The 12,356-nt window shown below is 36.8% G+C and overlaps 1 protein-coding gene across 1 annotated transcript; it reads left to right on the forward strand.

Annotated features, from left to right (window-relative positions):
- The first annotated feature begins 270 nt into the window (after window positions 1–270).
- LOC148837449 (granzyme A-like) lies at window positions 271–4,734 on the forward strand. Its single transcript, XM_088910785.1, has 5 exons — window positions 271–1,634; window positions 2,191–2,332; window positions 2,931–3,069; window positions 3,422–3,694; window positions 4,143–4,734. The coding sequence occupies exons 1-5, from the start codon at window positions 1,538–1,540 to the stop codon at window positions 4,296–4,298; spliced, it is 807 nt and encodes a 268-aa protein (XP_088766911.1). The 5' UTR covers window positions 271–1,537; the 3' UTR covers window positions 4,299–4,734.
- The last annotated feature ends 7,622 nt before the right edge of the window (window positions 4,735–12,356 follow it).

Raw genomic sequence — 12,356 nt, forward strand, 5'->3', positions numbered from 1 at the left:
GGTCTGGATTTGAACCCGGGGCCCCAGCGCTGTGAGGCAAATGCTAACCACTGCGTCACCATGCCATCGCACTTCATATTATTCTCCAATGGATTCTTCTAATAATAAATAATGCTACAGTTAAACAATTTCTCTGACCAGACATTAAATGAACCCAAGGTTAATTAAATGCTGAATGATAAGCACATTTGAAAAGGGGAAAAGGAAGAAATTATTTAATTGCAGTAAATACGTTGATGCAAAAAACTGAAAATGCAAAGCAAATTCTGAAGGAAATTTTTATTTAGTCCACACTTTTGGAATATTACAACACATCAACCAACAGCATTGAGGACCACTGAGGGATTTTCCTAAAAGGAAGAACGAATCATGTAAGGCACTACACTACGAGCACAGCTTTCTACAACTCAGTCTAGCACTATTGTTTCCACTAAATAGCAGCGATGTTAGATGTGAGAAGGTAACCTACTCACACAATTGTCATACAATTCTATCATGTTTACTGCAAGGTTAATCTGCACTTCATTTGAGAGGGCAGTACACACTCAATAATAAGCAAGGCCATCCAATGAGCATCAGGTGAATCAACACTGGTAAATTGGAGTATCTTGCAGGACAAGACCAAAGGCCCATAACATGCTGTTGTATTTATTAAGCAACACTTTTAGGGAGTTCAAGACCCTCTACAGTAAATGCCTATTTACCATTTACCGTGGACTGAATTTTCCTTTTACATTTTTTCACATGTAAAATTTCATGCTTTTATTGGATCAATGTACTGTGCTTTTTACTTATTTTTTCTCCCCCCCCCAACTTTTATGTGTGGCATGTAGGGTACAGAACACTACATTTTTTGATAAGCGAGTACAAACAAATTTTAATATTACAGCAGCAAAAGAAGAGTGCAGGATGAAAAGGTGTGTACAGTATAATAACAGTAAAAATCAAGGCAATGAAAAGGAAATGATTGATGTATTGAATTGATATTTCACTTATGCATACCAGTTAAGAAAACAACGTCGCCCAGTCTGTGGAAGCTCTATATTAAAAGAAGTTTTTAAATAATGTTCCCGAGGGATGACAGCAACAAACTTTGTCTTAAGCATGTGACTTTTTATTTTTCAGTTATGCACTACATACAGCTTTCTTTTACTCGTGTGTATTCTCTAGGTAGTCTCAAATAAAATGAGAAAATAAAACTAAAATAAAGTAAAAAAAAGCAACAAGTTGCCTACAGTACCTGAGCACTTTTCAGATGTTTTTGTACTGTATGTAATTATCTCTCAGCTATATGTTTGTACAGATTGCTGTGATGTTGAAAAAATGAAATTCAAGTGACCTCAAGTAGTATTTCTATGAAATGGCTGCAAAGATTTCTTCACACCTTTTATTAGGATGGGTTTCTCAACTACCACTAAGTTCCGGGGGGGCAGTCTTAAGAATAAAAGAAGAAAGAAGCTATCGTAATTGAGCATGTGTTAAAAACATAGACCTCAATGAAACCACACCCCCTAACTCACATATATTAGACAGATTCATGTTAGCACACAGGCAGATTAAAGACGGTCACTCTGCTGCAATGGCAAAGGTATTAGCCTGCATAGCTATAGTAATTCTTCTGACAATCCCAGAAGGTAAGAAATGTAGTATTATTCTAGAATATTCTGACATCTTTGAAGGTGAATCAATTACTTAATAGTAAGACAGTTGCTAAATGGACTCTTTAAAATGCTGCAGTAAGGGAATCAGCTTTATACACTTTTTTGAGTGCTTTCTGAATACCATACTGAAAAGTACTAGAGACAGGAAAGGACATACAGTAAAAATTGGACTGCATCAGGGAAACTATACCTCAAGTCAAATGGAAAAATGATTAATATAAAACCACCAACAAATCATCCAAAGAATGAAATATCTACTGTGAAACCCCAAGCATATAAAGCAGACTTTTCAATATCTTTCAAATATGATCTTATTGGAAGGAAACAAAAGTATGCAAATATTTCAAAGAAATGAAAATTTTGAAAGCATATTGATTTTTGAGGGGAAGAAAGTTTTATTGTTGATGTTTATAAACATGCGTAAGTTACAAAGTGAAGATTTTTTTTCCTAACAAAATGCACAATGTTATATTGTTTTAAACTGCAGTGATATTAAATAATGAAGCTGTTTTTAATTCCTTTCTTGCAGATTTCTGTGTGGAAATCATTGGAGGGAAAGAAGTGGCAAACCATTCAAGACCTTACATGGCACTTATACTAGGAAATACTATATGTGGAGGGGTTCTGATCAAAACTAAATGGGTTCTAACTGCAGCACATTGCTACTCTGGGTAAGATACTGGATATCCACATTTCAAAAATAATGCTGATAGTAACAAAAGTATTTTGAAAGCAATGTAAAACCTTACATTTCATAGTGATTATTTCACATTTTCCTCCAGAAGCCTTTGAAGATTATCGTATTTAAAAATAAATCATCAATGTTGTGTTCTGAATGAGAGCAAGTTGGTAAAGACAGGTTGTAAACACATAACTTGTGTCAGTTTCAAACACCATAACAAAACAGACTACAAATATGTATGGTCAATGCATATACATGTACATGTTGCTTTATTGTGATCTTGATTACTGTTTACACTGCATTTCTGAAATAGCTCCCATATTGCAATACCAGGATATATATTCACTCAAATGTTTTTTTTTTCTTCTGAGGTAGAGCTTTGTCTAGATTATCCCACACATATTCAATAAATTTTATGTTCAGTGAAATTCATAAACATGAGAGTGCTTAGTGCATTATGTAGGCTTTAGTTCAGGATGTCTTTGTTATGCATTTTGATCTATGTTTCAGTCTTTTTTGTCTATGGCAAGTACCGATGTGGCCTTTATTGAAGTGTTTATTTACATGCATGTTACTGTGTTTCTTAGTAAAAACATGAAGGTAGTCCTTGGGGCTCACTCTCGCTCAAAACCTGAGAAAGAGAAACAGGAATTTAGTGTCACTCAAGCAGTGACTCATCCCTGTTATGATAATGAAACGGCAGTAAATGACCTCATGCTTTTGCAGGTAACATATATTTCATATCCTTTTGCGTTTCCGTAATGAGTGTTACTCCATGTTTAATATCCAGAGGTTTAATGCATTTAATATTAGAAAGAATATATTGAGTTTTTGTATAGCAGACATTACAAATATAAACACCTACCCACGTTCTGATAAACTATCCATTTGAAGGCATCTGGTTATTAATGCCCTCTACAAAAGATAACTAGACACCTGCATTTCAGTTTCACTCATCTGACAGTCTTAAAATCTAGAATAAAATGTAATAGTTAACACCCAACCTCATATCACAGTAGAAGAGACTTCATTTGATTGCATCTGCTTTGATTAATCAGATTTCTTTTTTTTTTTACAGCTGAACAAAGCAGTTAAACCTAACAAGTTCGTCTCCACACTGAATGTGCCTGAACAATCCCATGATGTCAAATCAGGAAGCAAGTGCACAATAGCTGGTTGGGGAACCACTAGCAACAAAGACAACCAAGGCTCAGATGTCCTGATGGAAGTCGATGTTGTAGCCATCGATAGAAAGAAATGCAATGGGAAAAGCTACTTTAACTTGAATCCTGTAATTACCCAAGACATGCTTTGTGCTGGTGGTAAGAGAGGAAAAAAAGATTCTTGTAAGGTACGAGTTCCCTTCAGTTCAGTCATTCTTCTAATCAACAGACATACATCAATTAACATACAGGGACCAATACATACAGCTGTTCAGTATTTCAGATATTCTTGATATTGTAAAGTTAATCAATTTGACTAAATGTTCTTGGTCTGCTTGGTACCCAATCATATTTCTCTGTTCTGCTCAAGGGTGGCTCCAGTGACTCTCCTATTTGATTGGCACAAATGTTATAACCGTTTTAAAATACAGTACTCATCCTAACATATTTCAATTCTGATGATGATCTTGATGTTCATTTTTTCTGCCACTTCCATCATTTTGATGCAACAATCCAGTTATTGGCAATATTTTAGAGGATGAGCAGTTGTACAAGCATATACATTTCCAGCTTATTATTTTTTCAATGCCTATGTCAGTGCACTGCATTAACTGAAAACTGTTTCTCCTCCAACAGGGTGATTCCGGAGGTCCTCTCATCTGCAATAACAAATTTGTAGCTGTTGCTTCATTTGGTTATAAAGGTCAATGTGGCAAGAAGCCTGGAGTATATACTCTGCTGACCAAAAAATATATCCAGTGGATTCGAAAGGTAACAGGGGGAGACGCATAAAAAGCAGCAGTTTATTTAGGTGAAACAAATATGTATGGTCAATGCATTTTGTGAAGTTTTTTTTTTCTGTAAACTTCAGAACGATAGATATCTTTAACAAGGTTGCTATTGAGCAACATTTTTTTTTCCTTTTAGAGGTCCTTATCAAGCAGAAAGTATGCAGAACTGTGATAAATTCTTAGTCATTTTGAAAACAGTCTCAAAATTATTTAATTTTAGAATTTCTTAATTTATCTGCATAATGATTTGATAAGCATGGAATATGTATTGCCTCAATGTATTATCCTTTTCATTGTAAGATGCCTCTTTGGATTTGCGTTTAAATTTTAATACTTCTGTGTTAGGCTTAGTCTTATTAGAATATATATATTCTGTTACATAATTTAATAAGCATAAATATTTTATATAATAAAAATAAAAATGAGAAAGAAAGTAATTCAGACTCCATTTTGTGAAATTTGTCCAGGTATTCTACTTGTTTTTAAAGGGTATTTTTGAGACGTAGTCACGAGTAAATACCAACTACTAATTAATTCAGGTGGGTAGCTGCGTCAGCATGCGTAGGCTGCAAAGAAACAAGTAATAGGTTTATTCCTTGCTGAAAAGAAGAAAAACATAAAAACATTTTGGCCGTGGGGGCTTCACACCTGAAGAAGCCGAAACGTTGTTTTCTTTCTTCTTCTTTTCAGCATGGAATAAATCTATATTTATTCCTTTATAACTACTAATTAATGCCAAACAAACAATCCCACATGCTTTACTATTGTTACAAATGGGCGGTTACGAAATTGGTGAAAATCAGAATTTAACCAAGCGGCTTAGTCAATAAGTGAATAATTATTCATAACCTCCAACTTGTAAGTGTGCGACAGAGGACTCACACTAGGCACGAGTAGTACAGGAACATCACGCAAATACACACATCCCACCAACCAGTTGCTAGCTAGCTCCAGAGGGTGCACACTCAGGGCTTGACTGGTGACTTAATTCGTTAATTTGAGGCATAGTGGCATCCAGATACATACCCATATAAGCATATATGTTGATCGTATTGTCCGTTTTTATGCTGCGATCGTGTGAATGGAGAGCGCTCTCAATTTGTGTGGTACTAACAGCTTGTTTGCTGTTTGAGACTTCCTGGTTCTATCGTGGTGTCAGGCTATGGTGGCTCCAAAGGTCCAAACCTGATCCGTACTTCTAAAGGCATGTTTATAGCGTGTAAAGGAAAACACACAGGCAGGTATGAATGGGAAGATTCCATTTTTAATTTTACTTGGGGAAACGGTAAAAAAGGAAGCGGTAGAAAGTTTTTGGATACATCTGTTTTTTTTTTCGTTTCGGAAATTATTATGACCTGACTGAATGAATTGTAAATGTAAATGTGTGTTAAATCAAAGATAATTAGGATAATGGCTGATTCCGGGGGGAGCGGTTTACAAACGATATAAGGTGCTCCCCAGGGCAGAAGGTTAGTTGAGTTGGACGTTCAGGAATGAAGGATTAAAAGTGTTAGAGCATGCATGCAGAGTTCTACCTGGATTTTTTTGTCTTTTTGTATTTTTCTTGTTGGGAAGAAGAGCACTGTAAATAAATTGTGCTTTGATATAACTGAGTGCTCTATGGCTGTGCCATCATTTGGGGAAAAGGACCTGCTTTGGCCACTGCTTGGGTCTTTTTGTGACAAAGTGATTTCTAGCAATATTCCCGAGTGGTTGGTATAATTAGAGGCATGTGAATTCTTTATTCTCTGGCACAGCTTTGCTGATAGGAGTAATAATCCAGGCACACTTGGTTAAACAAATATTTATTACAATGACAAAACACAAACTACACTACACACAAGTTACTCTATGTACAGTATTTACAAACAAGGTGTTTCAGAGGCCTAACATTCTGGCCACCCAGAAATCCCCAGACTGCTATTAAACATTAAACTCTTAATATGCCTACAAAGGCCACACAAGAGATGCCTTCTAACTAACTTTCTCTCTCTCTCTCTGCACTCTGGATGCCACAAAATAAATGGGAGCCTATATCCCTATCCATAAAAATGCACCTTAAGCAGGAAAGATATTTCTAACTGAGTTATCTTTTACCCAGGAAACCCAAGTAACCTAAAACCATGCTCTCTCTAATTAAGTTCAAATACTAAGCTCCAGTCAGGTTGGTTTGGATGATCAAGAAGTAGGGGCTCTTCCTGGCACAAGCTTCAAGTCCCAACTCCAACAGACTTCTCCCTCTTCTCCCTTCTCCTCCTTGTTTCTTCCTCCCTTTTCTTGTGCTCTTAATGTGATCTTAAATTGTGTATGTCTGTACTGCTCCTTGACAATCATTAATCCACAATTTACCTAGGTATACTAAGGTAAACTTTACAATTGTTTCTGCTCAAGGAATGTTAGAAGCATTTAACCTTCCAAGTGTCACAGACTAAAATCTAAAAGACACTTCTCAGTCACCTAAAGCTGTAACACTATTTTATGTCTTGTGTCCTACCTTACTCTTGATAATGTTTGTAAATGTATGTCCTTTGCACTGTCAATTGTTTTAAATCTTAAAGAGTACTGTTTGAAATTGTGCAAATGCCATCTACAGAAAACAATGTTCCTTGTTCTTTAGTGTAACCTCATCTTTTACTAACATCTTTGCTAATATCTTTTCTCTTACACAATATGCTATAGACATTGATATTGTGATGAAAAGCAGCAGTAGGTCCTGCTTTTAGGAGGAAATCTATGTTATAGTTTTCACAGTACATTTTAAAAGAGGAGACTGTTAGTCGCCTAACTAATCAAATAACTAGCAAAAGTAGAGATTAGAGTGAGAACAAATAAAAATATTGTTCTTCAAAATGACCTTTTCAATGGTATTTTATGCTGAGATGTAATATAATTAATCCCTGGATAGTGATACATTTGCATCTGCATACTCATTTTCAAAAGTGTTTTAAATAAATAATTGAGGCAATGAAAGCTCAACCCGCACTGCATTTTACAGTATGTGCATGGCTACAGGAATAACCAATAACAAGGCCATGAGACACATCACTATTCTACAGTACATAGTCTCCATACCTGTTCAGGTATATGTGTCAGTGCAACACCAATGTGATACCAGGTCAGATCATGAGGTGGGTTGTCCTATACTGTATCTCCCACCCTCAATGCTGTAAGCACGTACAGGTGTTGTTACCAGTATGTGATTATTGTGTAGCAGGATGATGCCCCATCCCAGATCGTTTCCAGTGAAAGGCCTCTGACAACTGGACCAGTGCTCAACATTCACAGTATCACTCCAGAAGAAGAAATGATCAAGATTCACAGTCTGATCACCTCAAAATACAACTGCCAGAATCTTGCTCACTGCTGGAGCTGTTCTGAATGTCTTTACAGAAGTGGTTGATGGGTGTTCCTGGCTCAGTTCTAGTATAATGATGCACTCAGGTTCCATCTTCCACAGTGAAATGTGAACTACTGTACATGAAGTGCTTCCTTTTTAATGGAAGTGTGTCAAATATAGGAGAAAAAGATCCATCTCACCCCATTTGTGAACAGCTGTGTGCTGCTCTGGTACCCAGTGGGTGCACAATCTCTAGCTTCTTAGATGCCAAGTGTGTGAGAGCCAGGAGTTTATTTGCAAAGACAGCAAGCTACACAGAACTGTCTACAGTGCCATACCTATTCACACTTGCAAGGGTAACTCCTTTTTGACTGTTTTGTCACCATCCTTTTTGATATTCCTTTGCCTTTCATAATATTGCTTGTGAAAAAAAAACTGTCATTCTGTGAGTGAAGTATTCCACAAATTCATTCATATTGCTCAACAAGATAAAATGCAAGTTTTGCTGCAAAGCAATGTCATTTAGGGAAACCTTCTCAATATTGTGCAAGTGATTAAAAAAGGCTCAGTGTGACTCCACAGGTTTATGACTGACTGACTGACTCATATCATGCCAGTAATTGTGCTTACTCAGAACTCCTACAGGGTGGGCTTCTGTGTTTCACTATCAGTAAAAAAATCATCAAAACTATTTCCCCCAGAAGGTGTCCATCTCCGGTTCATCAAATGGATAAATAAGCTTAGATATTTTTTTAGGGTTAGTAACATATTCTTTTTATGGGAGTTAAGATTTCACCTCAGTGAAACATCAGTGTTAATCTATTACTCAATGTTACAAAATACATATTTCATTTATTTTAAATGACAGTGAAAGGATGGGGAAGTGTGTTACAAGTAAAACTTGTCATCATCATTTTCTAACTGCTTACTCCCTGAGAGGGTCATGGTGGTAACAGGCTGAGTAGAGTAGACCACACTTCCTATTCCCCAATAACATTCTCCAGGTCCTCCTGAGGGACTCCCAGGGAATCCCAGGTCAGCTGAGAGATATAATACCTCAGAGAGATATAATATCATGGGTCTTCTCTAGGATCTCTTCCCATTTTTCCAATTTTCCATTTTTTATTACTGCAAGCTTTAAGCAACCAAATATTAAACTGTGCAAGGGTCTGAATACTTTTGCTAGTCACTGTATTTCTTTGTCAAATGTATACTTTAGGTATCTCTCAGTGAACTGAGAAAAAAGGGAATTTCTATCCTTTTCTTGAAAATGTACCAGTGTATTTATTTATTACAAAGCAAATATAGCTATTTAGGTTCAAAGTTCCCCTCTAAAAGGAAGAACATTACATTGTAATAACCTTTCTCACAGTGAGATTTTAATTTCTACATTTAAAATAACTATACATTACGTGACTAAAACTATAGCAAGAAAACCCAATCTACATAACAGGCATAAGCTCTTGACTCAAAATGGAACCTGTGGGTTATGTTACTGGAAAGGTACGCTTCAGAACTACACCAAAAACCAGAAAAGACCACCAATGCGCTTTGACTACTTAAATGCAACATGAGCACAGTGGTTTTAAAAGGTTCATTTTGTTTGACAATAGTCTAAGCTGTTTAAAATAGGTATTATTTGAAATCAAAGTAAACCAACATGCAACTTCAATTACATTTGCAAACATTTCCAACATTTATATTAGATAAAGTTTGAGAACATTATGTGCATTAAATCTCTTATAGCAGTCTGTTACAATCCACCACAAAATCCAAGATAATAATGAAGACCAGTTTCAAACTAGATAGCCAGACAGATTTGAAAGATAGAGTGGGACTGAAAATAAACCTTGCCAACGGATGTGTCCCTAGACCTGTATGTTCAAAGCCGTGGTTAGCTAACCGCAGAAGTGCAGTTTCCCCCCTATTTGAAGTGGTTTAAGATGTTGCCCTACCCAGGAATCAAATGTGTGATTAGACTACAATCTATTTAACAGAATATTTTTCTGTTACTTATTTTCTGGTTACGTTCTGTGAAAGCAGAGAAATACGTTTCAATAATGAAGATGTAGAATAGAAAAAGGATTATTATTAGTATAATAATATATATATATAATTAAGGAACAAGTAATAGGTTTATTCCATGCTGAAAAAAAAAAAGGAAGAAAGAGAACACAACGTTTCGGCCGTGGAGCCTTCTTCAGGTGTCACTTCAGGTGACTGCGCCGGTGGCGCTGTGGGTTAGGTTCCTGACTCCCCTGTCACATGGTCTGTGATCGAATCCTACTGGAACTATGAGTAGACACCTGAAGAAGGCTCCACGGCCGAAACGTTGTGTTCTCTTTCTTCCTTTTTTTTTTTCAGCATGGAATAAACCTATTACTTGTTCCTTTGCAGCCTACGCATGCTGACGCAGCTACCCACCTGAACTATATATAATTAATAACTAATTAATAATGATATTAATATAATTAGAAGAAAAATGATATCATGTAATCAGTAGCAGAGACATGAGAAACACTTTCTGATAATTAAAAAATATATTTTTTCATAACATTTACAGAACAAAAACAAGGAAGAAAATCTGTTGTTAAATCCACATGTATACTGAACATCAAGAACACCAAATTTAAAAATGTCAGAAACTGATAAAAATGTTTTTGCAGCAGGTTTCCTAAAATTTTATTAAATAGACAAAACATATGAACATTTATTATACAGATCAACATCAGACTGATCAGCAGAGTATTTGCTGTGAAAGACATAGGATAATAAATAATAAATAATCTTTACTCTTATATAGAGCTTTTCCGGAATCTCCACTCAAAGCTCTTTACAGGTAATGGGGACTCCCCTCCACAAATGTGTAGCCCTACCCGGGTAATCTGAGGGCAGCCAAAGTGTGCCAATACCACAAATAAGCTATCAGTGAGGAGCACAACAGAGTGATGAAGCTAATACATAGATAGGGATTACTAGGAGGCCATGGCTGGTAAATGTCAAGGGGAAATTTGGCCAGGACATTGCGGTAACACCACTGCTCCTGGAAAGTCAGGATCCCAGTTTTATGTTTCATTTAAAGGATGGTGCCTTTTTATAGTATAGTGTCCCCTCACTATATCAGCTCATTAGGACCCACACAGACCACAGGGTGAGCACCCCTGCTGGTCCCACTAACACCTCTTCCAGCAACAACCTTACCTTTCCCAGGAGGTCTCCCATCCAGGTACTGAACAGGCTCACAGCTGCTTAGCTGTAATGGGCTGTCAGTCATGAACTGCAGGGTGATATAGCTGCTGGCTAAATAGTGTGCGGCCATTATTGAAATAGTACGCTGTTTATATATATGATTTCCAGAAGGCTGCAGATGCTGCAGTTTGGGATTCCACTCCATTTGCCTTGTAAAGTCTTGTGAAGCATACCTCTGTTCCCTCATATTTGAGCCCTAGTTTCCTCATCCCCCCAAGCAAATCGCAAATGTTCAATGGGGCTCAAGTCTGGTGAGCAGGCCATCCATGATATAACTGTCATGTTCTCATCTCCCAAGAAAGCCACTGTTACACACGTGTGAGGATGTGCATTGCCCTGCTGGAATGTTGCCACACCAGGACAGCAAGTGAAATCCCCAGACTTGGTCAGTGTGGCTCCATGCAGTCAGGTTGCCACCTCTTAATATAAAATTCTAGACACTCCTGCCCAGATTATCACATGTTAACATCCCCAGCATTCCTGATAATGCGTCATGATGCATCATGACTTATGGACTCTCAGATTGTAGCCTACTGTTGATGGAATTTGTTTGGTTATAACATTTTGACAGGTCACAAAATGTATGGGTTGATACAGACAAACTCCAATATAGCAATTCTATGAAGGCATTGTTCTCTTGATAAGCATGGACATATTGGTTCCCTTCTTTGTTTACACCAGGCTTGGAATTAAACAGGTTAACTGAAACATTTAATGCCCAAGAGTCAAAGTCGTTATTATAGATGTTAAGTCACCGTCATAAATCATCAGTTAATCAACATTCTGTCAAAAACATTTTAAAAGCAATAGCTCTTCCTTGCTCCAAAACTAGCGTTGCTGATGAAGTTTAGTACAGACTTTCTTATACAGCACTGTAAAGGCATACTGCATGAAGTGGCACATTGAGTCATCTCTGTCAAGGAAAGAGGATTGTTTCAGAAGTTCAACATTTATGCAATGTATACAATATATAAGATAGTAATAGATAATGTCTTCAGAACTCGCTTCTGGAAGTATTTTGAATGACTATCATATGTTAAGAATATATTTTTGATTTGGAATTGCCATTGCTCAGTCAGCATACTACAACCCTCTTCACAGTACAGGGGTGATGAAGACTTTGCACCCTTTCCTCCAAAATGTGCACATATCTGGACACAGTTGCTTTTTTTCAGTGCCTACAGGGAAAAAAGGGTGGATATGAGGAAAAACATAGCTCTTATTGATAATGCAGTAGTGATAGTATTTTGAAAACATTTCAACTGTTGTTGCACAGGAAAAGAATATTCTAGACAACTAACGTCCACACAGCCATGGCTGTGCTCGGTTTGAACAAGCAAACCGAATGTCAAATGACAAATGACGAATGACAAATGTCAGACTGATGAAGAATGAAGATTTGCTTTGGTATTTAAAATCAAATTTAAATAGAAAACACAACCCACTCTCTGTTCTATAACTACTATATGTAGG

This window comes from Atractosteus spatula, chromosome 3, assembly GCF_055471065.1.
Source record: "Atractosteus spatula isolate fAtrSpa1 chromosome 3, fAtrSpa1.hap1, whole genome shotgun sequence".
NCBI classification, from domain to species: Eukaryota; Metazoa; Chordata; class Actinopteri; order Semionotiformes; family Lepisosteidae; genus Atractosteus; species Atractosteus spatula.

Coding starts and splice junctions, on each gene's coding strand:
- LOC148837449 (XM_088910785.1), top strand. CDS start 1,538: ATGTTAGCACACAGGCAGATTAAAGACGGTCACTCTGCTGCAATGGCA. Junction 3,070..3,421: donor ATGACCTCATGCTTTTGCAG/GTAACATATATT, acceptor TTTTTTTTACAG/CTGAACAAAGCAGTTAAACC. Junction 3,695..4,142: donor GAAAAAAAGATTCTTGTAAG/GTACGAGTTCCC, acceptor CTCCTCCAACAG/GGTGATTCCGGAGGTCCTCT.